Below are 18,271 nucleotides of genomic sequence, written 5' to 3' on the forward strand. Positions count from 1 at the left end.
AATATGTCACATTTTCCTAGAACGAAAGGACACAGCGGTACAGATATTCTGTAAAGCAAATTGTGTGCTTTAGTTGGACCATGGAAATGTATACACTGCCTTCTGAGTTAAGCTGCTTTTCAATCACAGGAATAATCAGAAAATTAGTAGAATCTTTATTGTCTAAATCTCAGACTAATGATTGAGACTAATGACTGAGCAGTTAAACTTCCTATTTGTGAAAACCTTTCAATATAAACATAATATATGTTAATATATAAAATTAAGCCAGATTAAAAAATATTTAAGGATGGCAGTATAAAAAGTGATTTCATGGGTTTTATTTTGACTTGATATCTGTATTCTTGGTGGATAGCCCCAAAATATTGTAAATGCTAAACAGATGTTCAAGAAACAAAAGACATTGTATAGACATTTGCGTTTTCATAGATCCTCACAGTCTTCTTTTTCAATTTTCAGAATCTAGATCATTAAAGTTTCAAGACACATAGATTCATGCACTAACTCTGCAGGTGTTTCAACATAATGCTTGGTAGAATAAAAAATGTCTTTCAACTAAACTATGTTCAATAACAAAATAAAGAGTGCAATGAAAAATATAATCTAATAACTTAGACGATTAAATTTTTCAGTGGCTTTTAATAAATAGCTAACAATTTCTTCCACTATAACAGCATGATAGAATAAGGAACTATGATTTATGTTATATATTACTTTTTATTCTTTCTTTGTGTTTTCTCCATATGTTATTTCAGGCATAGGGAGTGTATTCTGTAGCTGTACACTTAATCCTCAACAAGTGAATTTTCTGAATAAAAGGGCTGGTCACTGAAACTTGGTTCAGAGGAACACTTCTTATATTATCAGATATTCCTCTGCGATGGTTGAGGAAGACAATATCCACACCACAGGAGGGTATTAGCATACGCTTGAATTGCCAAAGCTTGCTCTCAATACTTTCACCTGTGTCTAGCAGAGATTTGGGGGTGAATTTAAGCAAACTGAGCAATATTACCATACAAGAAAAGATTACGGATACAAAATAATACTGAATAATGTAGAGAAAGACTCCCACTGCTCCCAAATCAGTCAAATTATGACGGAACCAAGGCTACAATTTACCAAATTCACTGAAACTCTTTGAATAGTGCGATCGTACCATGTACCAAATAATTAGAACTTTCAATATTGTATGTACATTATATGTTTTATGCAAGATGTAGCCACTAGGCAGAGTGGCCTGCTACTCAGTGTTACCTGCACATTTGGTTCTGGTGATCAGCGGAGGTCCTGGGAAGCCCGTTCCACCTTCACCAGGTCTGGTAAGTAGAACACGGATCTCGTATTCAGTGTCTGGATCCAAATGCCATAACTTATAGGTTGGAGCATTGACTGCGTGGGTTTCTGTCCAGGAACCTGATGTCATCCTGTACTCCACTTCTTTCAGGATAATGGGACCATCGCCAATGATGGAGTTGGCATTTAGCTGGATCAGCAAATATGTAGGCCCAACGCCAAGCAGCTGGGGAGGAGCAATGGGTCTTGGTGGTTCTAGGAGAGAGGAATGTGTAATGTAATTAGTAAAAATCCAAAAGACTATAATACATACAAAATATATGAATGGCTCTCAAAGCCTAAAGGCTTAATAATTTATTCATAATAATGTATATGTTTATAAATACATACATAAAAAAAACTAGGGCATGAGTGGTGCCACATCTGTACTTTTAAAGAGCAAATACTTTCACAGATGGAATATGATGCATTACAAGTTTCCTCTTATTAAAATCATGCCTCTCCAGGCAATAAACTTACAAAAGGATAGTAAACAAGTGAAATAAAGAAAAAAAAATATTTAGAAATGGCTAGCTCTGATTAGCTAACAGAGTGATCTTTGACCTTCTTGAGGCCCTAAGACCATTACAAATCTTCAAATTAATGAATACTCCTCTTACTCATTATTTCATTCATGAAACATGGCTGCGTGGTGTGTGTTTTATTGCTCTGGTTTTTACGTCTAATGAAATAAGGAGGAAGGCACAGCAATGCAGAAATCAGAAGCTAATCCATGTACTGACTCCTTTCCACATCCCCACCTTAGAGTCTAATGAACTAAAATTTACACTGAGGCAAAATCACAAATCATTACAGATCACTGGCCTTTGGAAGTAGCATGGATTAAGGCAATGCATCAAATATTAAACTCAAATGTTAAAGGTACACCACAATTTAATTTTTGATAGCTTAGATATTTTGCTTGAAACATCAGGAAACATTATTTCAATGTCTGAACTTATAGAAATGGTGAATAATGAATTAGAACAGTTTTTCCTTATTTAATAACAATGTAGCTGAAATCTGATACTGGACTTTATGAGGGCCTTCACAAAGCTACCTCTGTCCATGTTATGTCATGAAGACATTCTAACTACTACTTTTGGAACAACACTTCCAAAAGCCAAAAGGCTTTTAAGAAAAGTGTTAATCTAAATAAAGTTGCAACTGCCTTAAAATTGCGTTAAGGATTTCCTTTTAAGACTGAAAGCCAATCTAGAATACCTCTGGAACTCTTTTGACTCAAGACAAGACAAGCAGCTAAAGAGAAAAATTGGAAACATATCTGAACAGATATTTCTCCAAAGAAGATGGACATGACAAACACAAGAAAAGGTGCTCAACATCATTAGACTCAAGGATGGGTAAAAGAAAAAAGTCCGACAATAACAAGTGTTGGTGAGGACATGGAAGAGACTGGTGAGACTGAAGTGGTGCAGTTGCTGTAGAAAGCAAAGAGCTCCTTTAAGTGAAACCTAGGGTTACCTCACGTCGCACTAATTGCACTCTTCAGTGTCTATCCAGGAAAAAGGGAACATTGTATCCACAATAACATCAATGAATATAGTATTTTTTTGCAATAAAAAACAACAAAAATGTCCAATATTTAGAACTGTTGGATAAACAAAAAGTAGCACATCCACACAATGGAATGTGGCTCAGTCATAAAAAGAAATGAGATTCTGACACGACCTGCAAATCTTTATAGAAAGTAGGTGGTGGCTGCTAGGAGCTGGGCAGTGAGGGAATGGAGAGTGACTGCTAATGTGTACAGGGTTTTTTTTTTAGGGTGATGAGCATGTTCTAAAATTGACTGTGGTGATGGTTGCATAATTCTAACAATACTAGAAACCACCAAATATCTAAATATACTAGAAATCACTGGAAACGGATGGATTTTGTGGTGTGAAATTTCTCTCCATAAAGCTGCTAACAATATTGTTAAAAAAGAAAAAGCAAATCATATATGAGAGATCGTGAATGCAACTGTACAATATGCTCCCCATAGGGGTAAATGGAGAAGATACATATAGAGGAAAGTTAAGGACAGCCAGTGTTTTTCAAACTGGATTTTCTATTTTAATGAAAATGCATGTTTGGAATCAGATACAATGCAAAAAAGTCTATAAGCAGGTTTATTTTCTGATACAGATTGAGATGAAGTAAGCATTTTCAGTTGTAGCCCTTAAACCTTAATTGTATAAAAGCATAGTTTCCACCTTACGTACACCTAAGTTACAAACATCCTTAACATAAGGGGTAAGACTAGCCGGCCTACATCTCTACACTGGCGAGTCTTTTTCAAGATTTTTCCTCCAAAAGCCACTTTTCTCAAAACTGCCTGGTACTGGCACAAGAACAGACATGTAGATCAATGGAATAGAATAGAGAACCCAGAAATCGACCAGAACCACTATGCTCAATTAATATTTGACAAAGGAGGCAAGAACATACAATGGAGTCAAGACAGTCTCTTCAATAAATGGTGTTAGGAAAATGGGACAGATACATGCAAAAATATGAAACTAGACCACCAACCTACACCATACACAAAAATAAACTCAAAATGGGTAAAGGACTTAAATGTAAGACGGGAAACCATAAAAATACTAGAGGAATCCAAAGGCAACAAAATCTCAGACATATGCTGAAGCAATTTCTTCACCGATACACCTCCTAGGGCATTGGAAACTAAAGAGAAAATAAACAAGTGGGACTACATCAAAATAAAAAGCTTCTGCACAGCAAAAGACACCATCAACAAAATAAGAAGAAAGCCCACTGCATGGGAGAACATATTTGCCAATGTTATCACTGATAAGGGTTTAATCTCCAACATTTATAGGGAACTTATACAACCCAACAAAAGGAAGATAAACAATCCAATCAAAAAATGGGCAAAGGACCTAAATAGACACCTTTCAAAAGAGGACATTCAGAAAGCCAAGAGACATATGAAAACATGCTCAAAGTCACTAATCATCTGAAAGATGCAAATCAAAACAACAATGAGGTACCATCTCACACCTGTCAGAATGGCTATCATCAACAAATCAACAAACGACAAGTGCTGGAGAGGATGTGGAGAAAAAGGAACACTCGTGCACTGCTGGTGGGAATGCAGACTGGTGCAGCCACTATGGAAGACAGTATGAGTTTCCTCAAAAAACTAAAAATGGAACTCCCATTTGAACCTGTGATCCCACTTCTAGGAATATATCCCAAGAAACCAGAAACACCAATCAGAAAGGATATATGCGCCCCCATGTTCATAGCAACACAATTCACCATAGCTAAGATTTGGAAACAGCCTAAGTGCCCATCAACAGATGAATGGATTAGAAAACTGTGGTAGATCTATACAATGGAATACTATGCTGCTGTAAAAAAGAAGGAACTCTTACCATTTGCAACAGCATGGATGGAACTGGAGAGCGTTATGCTAAGTGAAATAAGCCAACCAATGAAAGAAAAATACCACATGATCTCACTCATTTATGGATAATAAAGACCATTATAAACTGATGAACAAAAATAGATACAGAGGCAGAGCAGCATCTAACAGACTGTCCAACTACAGCGGGAAAGCCAGGGAGGGTTGGGGGGCAGGAGAGGGGGGTAAGAGATCAACCAAAGGACTTATATGCATGCATATAAGCATAACCAATGGACACAAGACACTGGGGGATAGGGGAGGCCGGGGAAGGTCAAGGGGGAAAATAAAAAGGAGACATATGTACTAGTCTTTGTAATATTTTAATCAATAAAACAAAATTTTTAAAAAAACACAAAAAAATAAAATGCTATCTGGATTAAAAAAAAAAGATTTTTCCTCCAAAATTTATGATAAATATTTATTCAGTAACTACTAATTGCTAGGCTATTTTCCACATTGAGCATTCACATAACAAGGCCAGGGAGACACAGTCACAATAAAGCAACAAATTCATTATTTTATTATTTTTTCAAGTTAATTATTAAAAATTGAGAGTTAATGTAGAAAACAAACAGATGCTATCATTAAGAATAACAAATTAGAGTGAGGGTGTATTTAGTAACAGCAATTTTTTTAAAAAAATCCAAAATCCATTAAAGAGTATTCATTTATTCCCATCATTAATTATGACCATTATGACAATGCTTTCAAACTAGTTATTGGTAGTACCATATTAATTTGTCCTTCACATTGCTCACATTTAAAGTGAAAGCAAAACTTTCATCAAATAACATAGGTGCTATATAAACTGTTTATGTTCAGAATTATTTTTATTAAAAAAGTAGTTCTGAATACCTGATTGATAAAATTTAAATATAAAATTTGTACATTATTGTTTGAAATTTTTTTCAACACTATACTCAAACTTGGCCTGGCCAGTGTGGCTCAGTGGTTGAGTATTGACCTATGAACCAGGAGGTCATGGTTCAATTCCAGGTCAGGACACATTCCCAGGTTGAAGGCTCGATCCACAGTGGGAGGCATGCAGGTGGCAGCCGATCAATGAGTCTCTCTCATCATTGATGTTTCCATCTCTGTCTCCCTCTACCTTCCTCTCTGAAATCAATTTAAAAAATATTCAAAATTATGCAGAGGATGCACGATTTCCAATTTCACAACTGACTTCATTTGAGAAGTTACAAAAGAAAAAGATTAAATAAAACAAAAAATGCTTCAAATTTTTAATTTTTTATCACCTGAAGTAGCATAGAGCTAGACATTTCATATAATGAAATTTTACCAGTTTAGCATCATTCAATATTTTAATATACAAAAGTTTCGGTAGACAGAAAGAAAAAATTGACATACTTTCTAAAGTTTACACTAAAATTAAACTGAATAGAGACATGTACATAATAGAAAAATGCAAAGGTAGTTCCAGACTATTTAAATGTTCTACATATTGTAAGCAGTCTGCATCTTACAAGAAAACTGAGTTTCCTCATATGTGCAATGCTTGTTTTCATTCCACATTGCTTAGATACCAACTAACTTAAATAGGAAATAATGCTAAATTCATAGCTTACTGGGGCCCTACCCCAGAGCAGCAATGTCTCACATGACAGCTGAACAACAACATGAAGAGGTCTGGTATTTAGCATGATGAAATGATTTGTCCAATTAATTATAAGTAACAAAAAGTTTATGGGTATTCTGACTTGACCTAATGACTATATATATTGAATGATAAATCTCACCCATCAAAACTCAGTACAGCCATCGTCATGGAAAATGGAAAAACAAAAGACCAGCAGAAGAGGGCAGGGAGAGGAAAAACGGGGAAAAGCTACAATAAAACATTACAAAGAAGAGAAAAACTGAAGAGTAATATTTCTTCTAGCATGTCTATCTTTAGGAAAATGACATGTAACAGAACACAAAGCTTAAAGTCAGGAGATCTAGTTTCAAAAAATGCATGTACACATAGCTGGGTAAACCTGAATATGTTATTTAACTTCTTGGCATTACAATTTCTTCCTTGGAAAACTATGCATTGTTTTAACAATTTTAAAAGACTCCCTATTTCTAAATACATCAAGAAACCCTATATTTAATGCAAATTTATTTTATTTGTTTTTGCCAGAGTGCATAAATATTAAAACCAAAAATTAATATTCAACATGAGTGTTTTTTGTATATGAAGTAATGAGTTTTACGTAATGAGGTTCTTGGCCTGAAGTAGGGCAACAATTCACTCTGGTCAGTTTTACATCTCATTTGTTATGGTCAAGCCAACACAAGTCCAGTAATCACAGCAGTAACGTCGTATTTGGAAATATGGCAATATTCAGAGAGACTTAGAAGTATATACCTTGATTAACAGCATAATTATAAGAAGTGAAACCTAGCATTAATGAGATTAATATATCACTACATATTAAATTTTGTATGTTGAAGGTAAAAAGTAGCTCATATTAGCATATGTATTTCGGCTTGGGGCCCTTGAGAACGAGAAGGCTTATTTATAAAATATCTATTCATTTCAATAAATTATGTATGAATTTTAAACAGTTAGCAAATGAACATGTAATTGTTCTGCAGCAATATTAATATTCTTCATAACTAATACACTACCAAACCCAGAGGTGTGGTGCGAATAAATCCCAAATGTACACTAGGTATCAACTGAAGTATGCAATACCCCAAATACAAGATAAACCATGCCGATGTTACAGAATAATTTCCAATTAATGACTTCTATTCATTATTCTAGAGCTAAACAGTATCAAATCGCAATTATACATTCGAATTAGTTATTTGTTTTTATTTTACGTGGTTTTAAAAAGTGTATTGAAGTCACAAATCATTACGAAAGTATATTCTTATCCAATTATTACCATTACAAATGCTATTTTACACATATGTGTCACATATCAAAATGCAGTTCATAACTAAAATGCAAAAAAGAAACAGAAGCCACAAAGCCAGAGAAAAGTTAACAAAGTAAATATCAAGAACGATGACACTTCTACAATCATCTAAACAAATAAATAAACTAGATACCTCTCAATCTGATCTCCTTCCAAATTGTTTCTTCTACTTGTCAAAGAGGACTTAACAAAAACTATCTCCAGATTAACTCTCCCGCTATAGAAGCAGGCAATAATATTGTTTTTGTCTCTTATGACTGCTTTAACATTCGCAAATCTGGTTCCTTATAAACAACAGAAATTTATTCCCTCAAGATTCTGGGCTCCAGAAGTTCAAAATCAGTAACACTGGGTCGAAATCAACATGGCAGCAGGCCATGCTTTTTCCAAAGACTCTAGGGTTTGAGAATTAACTCCTGGCTACCAATGTCTGCAGGTTGCTGCTGTTCCTTAGTTTGTTGCCACATCACTTGAATCTCTCATTGCTCACACTGCCTTCTCCTCTTCCCAAATTTCCCTCTACCTTCACTTATAATGACACTCGTGATTGCATTTGCCCATATAGACGATCCAAGATACTCTCCCCTCTCAAGACCATTTTCCCAGATGAAGTGATAGTCATGGGTTCCAGGGATGAGAACCTGGTATCTTTGGGGCCATTTTTCAGCCTATCGTAGATGGGGACTAGGATGTCATCCGCCCCCTGAAAAACCTCTCAGATCCACCTTCTCTTCAGTTAGTAGTAAGCTTGTGAGTAGAAAAAGACATACACAAAGAAACAAAAAACCTCACCTAGGAAGGTTTCCCAAGGCAATAGAAATCATAAAAGAGCTATAACAACTTATGATTCTACACTGTCTTTGGGAGCGGGGAGGTGAAAATAGAGATGATGAAAATTATTAATCACAGTGGCTACAGGAGTCAATGCTCTCTTACCATAGCTAAATTCCTACCAAAAACAAAACCAACAAACAAAACAGTATTAGAATATTTGTCTTAGAGATAGATATTTTATTATTTGCTATCATCTGTGTACTTAAATGAATGGGTCACCTCAAAAGCAGTGTTACTCTATTTCCTTATCATTCCCGTCATTAAAATTTTCATCCAGTTCCAGGTAAAAAAGAAAATTTATTAGTTCATGTTCATGCTGTTTAATTTTCTTGTCACATTTTAAATGTTCAGGTAAGGGGACTTGCCATTAGAGACTGAGAGAAGGCAGGATGGCATCCGTGTACCAAACAATTCAAGCGTTTACATATCCGCTTCCCTATGGTATTTGTAAATGATTTTAAATTATGCCTCAAAAAGAGAACGATACAAGTTAAAGGTCCTCAAGTCTTTCAAGAAATTGGGAATAATAACATTGAGGAATAGGAAGATGGTCTTTCCTCCCATAAGAAATGGAAAGCAGCCAGACTGGTTTGGCTCAGTGGATAGAGCGTCGGCCTGCCGACTGAGGGGTCCCGGGTTCGATTCCGGTCAGGGGCGTGTGCCTTGGTTGCGGGCACATCCCCAGTGGGAGGTGTGCGGGAGGCAGCTGGTCGATGTTTCTAACTCTCTATCCCTCTCCCTTCCTCTCTGTAAAGAATCAATAGAATATATTTAAAAAAAGAAAAAGAAATGGAAAGCAGGTTATAGAAATTAGAAGCACTTTCTGTAGGCATTTTATATCATATATAAAAGAACATAATTTGTTACATTTTTCCTTATGCTAAAACATAAAGTACACATTTTATTTTTATTTTTCAGTCTATTTTTATTGATTTCAGAGAGGAAGGAGAGGGAGGGAGAGCTAGAAACATCGATGAGAGAGACTCACTGATCGGCTGCCTCCTCCATACCCCACACTGGGGATGGAGCCCGCCACTTGGGCATGTGCCCTCACTGGGGACTGAACTGTGACCTTCTGGTTCATAGGTCAATGCTCAACCACTGAGCCATGCTGGTCGGGCTAAAGTGCATATTTTAAAACATTTAAATTTATTTAACAAGGCTTCTCCTGCACCCACATCTTATGAACTTTGTAACACAGATATATTTTTGAGAAGAGTAATAGTTCTTTCATGATTTTCACTCAGTTATTTTTCTGATACTTCAGATTTCCAGTCCTATCTAATTCCCCAACCAGTCAAGTACCACTCCATTCAGTCTTCTGGCTACCATCTCATAATTTTTCCTCATATCAATAATGTGCTCAGTAAATTTCATAAATTACCTTTCAGATAAATTAGTATTTTAATTGTTTACACACTTGTAAATTGATAGATATTTTAAGTCAAAGGCTATTTTTTTAATTTAACATAGTAAAATGCCTTTTTATATCCAACAATACAATTGATAGATAGTCTTTTAAATCATGTCATTCTGATGGCTCATTAGCTTGAGCTGGTCAAATAAAGTTAATGCTAAGACATTAAGATATTGTCAAACCTGAGGCTCCAATGCCAGCACCTAGACCAGTGATGGTGAACCTATGACACGCGTGTCAGAGGTGACACGCGAACTCATTTTTTTTTGGTTGACTTTCTTTGTTAAATGGCATTTAAATATATAAAATAAATATTGAAAATATAAATCTTTGTTTTACTATGGTTGCAAATATCAAAAAATTTCTATATGTGACACGGCACCAGAGTTAAGTTAGGGTTTTTCAAAATGCTAACACGCTGAGCTCAAAAGGTTTGCCGTCACTGACCTAGACCAAGTATCAATTTAAAAAAAAGCTATTGTTACCTATTATCACATCCATAAAAATTAGATGGCTATCAGAATACAGTTATGGTAGACTGTGGAATGAATGTATAATGTATTCCACTGCTCACACTCACAATTATGTCACACACATGCAAAACCTCTGAGAAATATGAAATGAGCATGTATGATTTCACAGCTGTAAATGGGTAGGAAAATTTTAAGTAAAAATAATTGCAATTGAATAACAAACCCCTCATGCAATACGTATTACATGTGTTCGTTTATACTCTGTATGTTTATCACTGTAAATTATATCCTGCGAAACAACAGGTTCTTCACTCCCAGGCATTCTCCGCTGGGGACAGTTGATCTGATGATCCAAGAGTGCTTCTGGCTCTGAGCGGGCTGGGGACAGGGTAACTAAAGACCATGGAACGCACAGGTTTTCTCACACAATGAAGCATTCTCCATTCTAAACCACTAACAGGTTCCTCTGGAGAAAACAGCACAATACTGAAAAATTGCCCCTCAGTTACCTAACATTCTGGTTACCTAACATTAAATCACTTACATTTCCATTTCTCAAAAGAGCTTTGGGACAGAATTTTGAGGAGGAGAATGATCATTTATTCACACAAGCTGACCATGACCAATGAGGCATAAACGGCATTTGCGTATACAGCTTGCTCATAGGCAAGTGAATTGATAATGTTTTGGGAAAGAAATCTATTAATATATGTCAAGAAATCACAGTGTGTCCACAAACCGAACTAATCCCACCTCTATGAATATATTGTATGAAGATGATTTAGATATTTGTTTAGAAGAGCAAAAAGTTAATGAATGGAAATATTCAAAAATAGGAAAGTGGTGACACAAATTATAATATATCTACTCAATAGAATTTTACACAAACTTCAAGATCTCAACTTGTTAAGATTAGTCATATAACAAAAGTCATGGGATATTTAAGGTTATTAGAGCTTTAATTTAAAAAAAATAAAAAGTGCATGCCTAGGAAAAACAAAACAAACAAAAACCAACAACCACCATCACCAGAAGAAAATATACCACAAAGTTAATAACAGTGAATGAAGAACTGGGAGACAATGAGTGGTTTTGCTTTTTTCTTTATATCTGTTTTCCAATGAATTTTATAAAGGGATCATAATAATCATTACATTCTTAGTAGTTGTCACAGTGCCTGACAAAGTTCAATAATATTGTATTAGAATGAATGGCTCAACAACACCTAAAAATAAAAATAAAAATATGTACCCATGATACTGCAAGAAAAATTATCTACATAAAACCTGTCTATGCCATACAAAAAAAAAAAGCAGACTACAACTTCAGTGTGACAACCAACATCTAGAGATGGCAACAGTATTTATTTACTAATTAATTTTCAAATGCTGAAAACTAGGTCCTCAAAATGTAAGATTTACCAACTCTTGCTTTGAACTATGTAGCTAGCCAATTGCTCTGACATTGATACACAGCACCTACAAAACATTACTATTTAATTAAAGGAATTAGTTGACTGTAACAAAAGAACACTTTCTAGGCAATTGCTTAGTGACCAAGTGGCATCAAGTGATTTATCTAGCTTGTACAAAAAGGAATAGCTACAAATATATAAAAATTTATTTTTGTCTTTTAGTTAAATCAGGTCAATTAATTTTACAAGTAGGAATTTTTCATGTGCTAAAAAAGGCACATATGTATACATATATAAAATTTTGAATATACAATATACATCAAGAAGTTATCAAAATATATAATGCATGTATACCAGTATATATACAGTAACTTGAGACTCTTGAACAATAACTTAATTCAAGGTAGGAGAAAATTTTGAGGATAAATGTGCCACTCAAATAGTTATTTCGTCTTTCTATCTTTGTGTGATATGTACTGATTTTAACTGCAAGATCTGTGGAATTTTAGTATTTAACCTCAATGACATGGCTCTTTCCTGCTGACTAAAGTGCTGACATTTTTTTTTTAAATATATTTTATTGATTTTTTACAGAGAGGAAGGGAGAGAGATACAGAGTTAGAAACATCGATGAGAGAGAAACATCGATCAGCTGCCTCCTGCACATCTCCCACTGGGGATGTGCCCGCAACCCAGGTACATGCCCTTGACCGGAATCGAACCCAGGACCCCTCAGTCCACAGGCCGATGCTCTATCCACTGAGCCAAACCGGTTTTGGCAAGTGCTGAAATTTAAAGAAAAACACCACTCCAGCAACAAAACTACAAAATTTGCATATTAAATTGTATATCTTAGGTATTACCAGGTGTTTTATTCATCTTGATTTGAAAACACTGCTGCAATGACTTTATTACCTGCTTGAAATTAAAAGGCACGCCAACAGCACACTGTTTTTAGATCTGTCAGCAAGAACTAAAAACAAGTTTAGGTTCATGTTAGGGTATATGAAAATATACATTAAGAATGTTTTTAAAGGATTTTGAAAAATGAAGTTTACTTGGTTTTTTTTTACCCATGTAATCTATTCCAAAAACTACAATCTGCCTCATTAATATCTATGCAACCCATAGGATCAGAATTATGAATTGTTGCAATAATTCAACAACTTTACAAAGGCCTGTGTTAGTGCCACCATCCATATGGCAGAAAACCACATATGTTATGATGAAAATTATAGATCCCTTTGATTGAGTCATCAGTTAATACAGAAGATTGTTCAGATGGCCATTTGATCCCTCATTTCAGCTTGGTCAGAGCTCAAAATGTTCCTGCATTTCCAGGAAAGCACGTGCAGTTTATTCCAAGAACAGCAATCAGGTATGTAGTAAAACCAGAAAAGCCTTCAATTCCTTGTTTGGCTCCCTCAAGTTGCGGCCTATATACAGGTCATTACATCACCAGCTCATCAGATACCTTTAAAAGGTAGAAGAATAAAAAATATGTAAATGGTAGGAGAAAGGAGGGGGATGGTGTTTGGCAAAGGCAATATATGTCCCAGCAACATGTCAAGTATGTCAGGGTTACACAGGCTGTTACTCCATTCTTGGTTATAGGTCAAAGGATGTGAAGTAACATCACTGATTTATATATTATATTTAATACATATTAAGACACAATGACTGACTCCAGTAAAACAAGAGATAGCAATCAAAAGAAATGAATCCACTATAAAATCTCTGAGATTACGAGATTATTCTCTCTCTCTCTCTCTCTCTCTCTCTCTCTCTCTCTCTCTCTCTCTCTCGCACACACACACATATATATATAGTCCCAAAAATTATTTACACTTAAATAATTATTAATTCCAATGGGTTAAATATGAAAAGAAAAAAAACATCAATTGACCTATCAGCTTTTAGAAATGTATACATTTTTTGGAACAGCCTGTGAGTGTGTGTATGTGTGTGTGTGTGTGTATACATATATATACACATATATGAACACAGACACATGCATATATATGTACATGTATAATATAATTCATAAAAGTATTATATTAAAATACCCTGAGTCTTCAACATTTAAAATAGAACATTAAAAATCTCATGAGCCTAAATGTCAAATTTTAAGGAATTTTAAATTATGCAATTAGAAAAATTTCCCAACATTTAGTTGTAAACAAACATAATCGAACTTTGCCAACTTGATCCCTGGGTTTTGCTGACTCATTGTAATATAATATAGTAAGTACACGCCCCCTATGTATATGCACTTTATGGTTATGCCCACTCATTTTGAAATGATGTGTGAAGTTTGTATGTTTATGTAGCCAGCAACAGATGGCCATTTTCAATGCACTGACTTAGTCAGCAATGGAATCAGGAGATGCTACGTGCTTCCTCCCTGGTTACCAGGCTCAAAAAATCCAAGACTATATTTACCCAGAGTTAATCAGGAGAACTATTTACCTGTTACTTCTTACACGACTCTAGAAAGTACAGAGTAGCCATTTTTTGGCCAGGCATATTCCTTTATGTACACAAGTGCTATACTTAATATTTTTATGAAAAAAATTGTGATGACATAGAAAAAATACAAAATTGAACAAGATTTCAATCATATGCGGCAGGTGATGTCAGAACTGAGTTGAATTGTAGGACACCTAGTTGGTATCCCAAGAAATGCTTGTTGGTATGGGAAACATCCTTCCTCCCACACACATGGGAATTGGTAGCAGACCCTGTTTATCATCTAAAACATAAAATATTGGAAGGCAGTCCTAGTTGTGACCCATCTAAATATTAGGGTGTTAAGACCACACAATGCAATTCCACAGCTAAGGGATTGGGCTCTTCTTTCACAGCTACTGCTAAATGACAAGAAATCTCCCCAATCTACTCTGATAAGTGCCATGCCTATGATAAATAAGGGCAGGGAATGCTACAGCCAGGCTGTTTATACATTCTTTGAACTTTACATTTTCCATTCTCCTGCAACTTTAGCCAGATCAACTGAAAATTTGCTAAGGAAAGGAAACATAAGTAAAATATGCAAACATTGTCATGGGCACTGAAGAATCATATATATAATTGATTTTTTACAGAGAGAAAGGGAGAGGATAGAGAGTTAGAAACATTGATGAGAGAGAAACATCAATCAGCTGCCTCCTACACACCCTCCATTGGGGATGTGCCCGCAACCAAGGTACATGCCCTTGACCGGAATCGAACCTGGGACCATTCAGTCTGCAGGCCGACACTCTATCCACTGAGCAAACTGGTTAGGGCGAGAATCTTGTAAACAGTACCTCCATCAGTGGACTTAGATGAATAAGAATTGGGTAATAAAGCCTACTGCTTTAGATATTATAAAGAGGAGATGAAAACATGTTTCTTGGCCACGAATTTTTGTAAAATTTTTGTAAAAAACATAAAAGTTGATAGCTGAAAGATCTCCCTATTTCTTCTTCCAAAGCCATACACATATTTTTCAAAGATATTTATCTATATCTATGTTCAATTGTTAAATTAAGAGTCTGACATTTGGCAAAGGTTAAGAAAGTTAGTTTGGAAATTAATTATAGATGTATATAACTCCTACAAAGCATCATGATATATTTGAAGTGTAAAGGCACTGATTTGTGCCTGAATATTTTTTCATCTTGCTGCCTAAGTTATTTTATTTTAATACTAGAGGCCCGGTGCACGAAATTTGTACACAGGTTGGGTCCCTAGGCCTGGCCAGTGATCAGGGCTGATCGGGGCCTTCCAGCTGCCAGCCAGGGCCTTGCTTCATTCCACACCGCCCCACCTGGTGGTCAGCGCATGTCATAGTGAGCGATCAAACTCCTGGTCTCCTGGTACAACTCCTGAGATGACACTTTGCATATTAGCCTATTATTTATATCGATAAATCAAGCCAGGTTGAATACATTACTAATTACAGATTTATATTTTCCTATTTGTAAAATAAAATGTCAATCAGGTGATGAAGAAGAGGTATCAATGGTGAAGCCTGTGCACCCTATATTCCATGGTGCCATTTAGGTGATATTCATGTTACAGGCAGAAGGGCAGGGTTGGAGGTAGGGGGATAAATTTTGTGACTGTCACGGTATTAAAGGTAACACACAGAAAATGGAAAAGACAAAATAACATAGTCACTGCAGTGGTTTGAAAACATGGCCACAAATTCTCTGAGAGCCTTTTCATTAAGAGGCTGAGTCCATGTTCTGTCCTCTTCAATCTGGGCAACCTCAGACCTGCCTTGCCTGAATGTGCAGAGCACAGAAGAAGTAATGGAAAGAGACTTTGAGGCTAGGTCACAAAACACCATGTGGCTTCCTCTCTGTTCACTGGAACCTACAACACCTGCTTTTGGACCCCACAGCCACCATGTGAAAAATTCAATTAGCTGGTGGAGTTAGCTCAGCCCAGGGGCCAGACATGTACATGAAGAAGTTCCCAGCCCTAGCCGGTCTTGCTCAGTGGATAGAGCATTGGCCTGCGGTCTGAATGGTCCTGGGTTCAATTCTGGTCAGGGACACATGTCCAGGTTGTGAGTTCAATTCCCAGTAGGGGGCATGCAGGAGGCAGCTGATCAATGATTCTCTCTCATCATTGATGTTTTTCTCTCTCTCCCCATCTCCCTTCTTTTCTGAAATCAATAAAAACGCATTTTAAAAAAAAAGAAGGAGGAGGAGGAGGAGGAGGAGGAGGCGGCGGCGGCCCCAAATGCCTCTCACCTCTAGGAGTATGAGTTACCTTCAGCTGTTCCATTTGAGGATTTCCGGCTGAGTACTGAAACATCATGGGACAGAAAAAAGCATCTTGCTGTTCCTTTCGGAATTTTCTAGCCCATAGAAGATGTGCATGAGAAAATGATTACTGATTTATCCCATAGGTTTTGGGTATTTCATTTTGTACCAATATGTCTTATATGACAGATGCAAACTTCTTAACATAAAATACACTATTCTTGCATTATATGTCCCTTGCGTACCTGCCAAGTCTCATGCCTTAGCACCCTGCAATTCCAGTCCCACCCAGGTTTATGCATAAAAACTTGCATGTTCTATGGGAAAATCTTCTTATATTTATCTACTCTTATCCTTTATAAGTGCCTGGAGTGCCTGTTAACATTTATACACTTTGCAAAATCATTCATCCTCAAATCTCAGCTCACTTATTATAGCCTCCGATAAGCCTTCCTCAACACATCCTCTCTAGCCTGAAATAAATACACCTTTTTTTGGTAAGAAATTTATCTATATTCATATTCTCTCTCTCTCTCTCTCTCTCTCTCTCTCTCTCTCTCTCTCTCTCTCTCTCTCTCTCTCTCCTTGAAATACAAAACATTTATATATTATTTCTCTTTGAGTTTGTGTCTTCAGTGCTTAACATATTAAGCAATCAACCAATGATTGCTGAATGAATGCATTTATAAACAAACAAAAGAAGAAACATAAGAAGGCAATTTAAAATGGAAGGCAGGACAAGACCTAGTGTTGCTGAGGGTATGGAACTTTCATGCTGCAAGTTGGATTATAATTGATACAACCAAACTGTAAAACTCTACTGCAGGACCTACTAAAGGTGAACATAAGCATGCCTGGCAATTTCACTTCTAGGTATATGCTTCCCCAAATTAGTACATCTCTTCCATAAAGTCATGGACTAGAATATTCACATACCACTATCATTATATATTCCTTTCAATTCAGTGAAAAGAAATGCCTGTCATCAGTAAAACAGACAAACTGTGGCATAGCCACAAGATAGACTAGTTTACAAAAATGGTGTCAAATGAGTGACAGCTATTTGAGACAATATGAATGAAGTTCACAAACTTAATGGAGAGAGAAGCCAAGTGAAAAAGTATAAACTACAGAACTTCATTTACCTAAGTTATTCAGTCCTGTTAGAAGCCAAGGACAGTGATTACCCTGGAGGAGGGGGTCAATGACCAGAAGGAGTGAAGAGGGATTCTGGGATGCTGAAATTATTCCATTTTTTTATGTGGATTAAGTTTGCGAAAATTCATCAAGCTATACATTTACACAGCTATATATCTGATGTATAATTTTTGACACTATACTTAGATAAGAAATTTCAAATAGGTAAAGAGACAAATGACTGTGTTATAATTGGAGACAAACTCCCGCCCAGAAACACTCCTACACACAACTCAGGGAACATTAATACAATTAGAATCTTATCCTTATTGAGATTTTTAAAAAATGATTTTAGAGAGAGAGGAAGGGAGGTGGATAGATAGAAAAATTGATGAGAGATATCAATTGTTTGGTTGCCTCCCGCATGCCCCTACTTGGGATCGTGCCTGCAACCTGGGCATATGCCTTGACCAGGAATCAAGCTGGTGAACTATTGGTTCATAGGTTGATGCTCAACCACTGAGCAATACCAGTCAGG

At 36.1% G+C, this 18,271-nt stretch overlaps 1 protein-coding gene across 6 annotated transcripts in view; it reads right to left on the reverse strand.

The window, feature by feature from the left end:
- Nucleotides 1-18,271, reverse strand: part of PTPRK (protein tyrosine phosphatase receptor type K) — a 478,052-nt gene that overhangs the window by 175,674 nt on the left and 284,107 nt on the right. For all 6 annotated transcript variants that reach the window (XM_059700287.1, XM_059700286.1, XM_059700289.1 and 3 more), the window contains exon 7: nt 1,258-1,551. In XM_059700287.1, the coding sequence (XP_059556270.1) occupies nt 1,258-1,551 (294 nt within the window). The remainder of the gene's footprint in view (nt 1-1,257; nt 1,552-18,271) is intronic.

The sequence above is a fragment of the Myotis daubentonii genome, chromosome 6 (assembly GCF_963259705.1).
Source record: "Myotis daubentonii chromosome 6, mMyoDau2.1, whole genome shotgun sequence".
Classification (NCBI taxonomy): Eukaryota; Metazoa; Chordata; class Mammalia; order Chiroptera; family Vespertilionidae; genus Myotis; species Myotis daubentonii.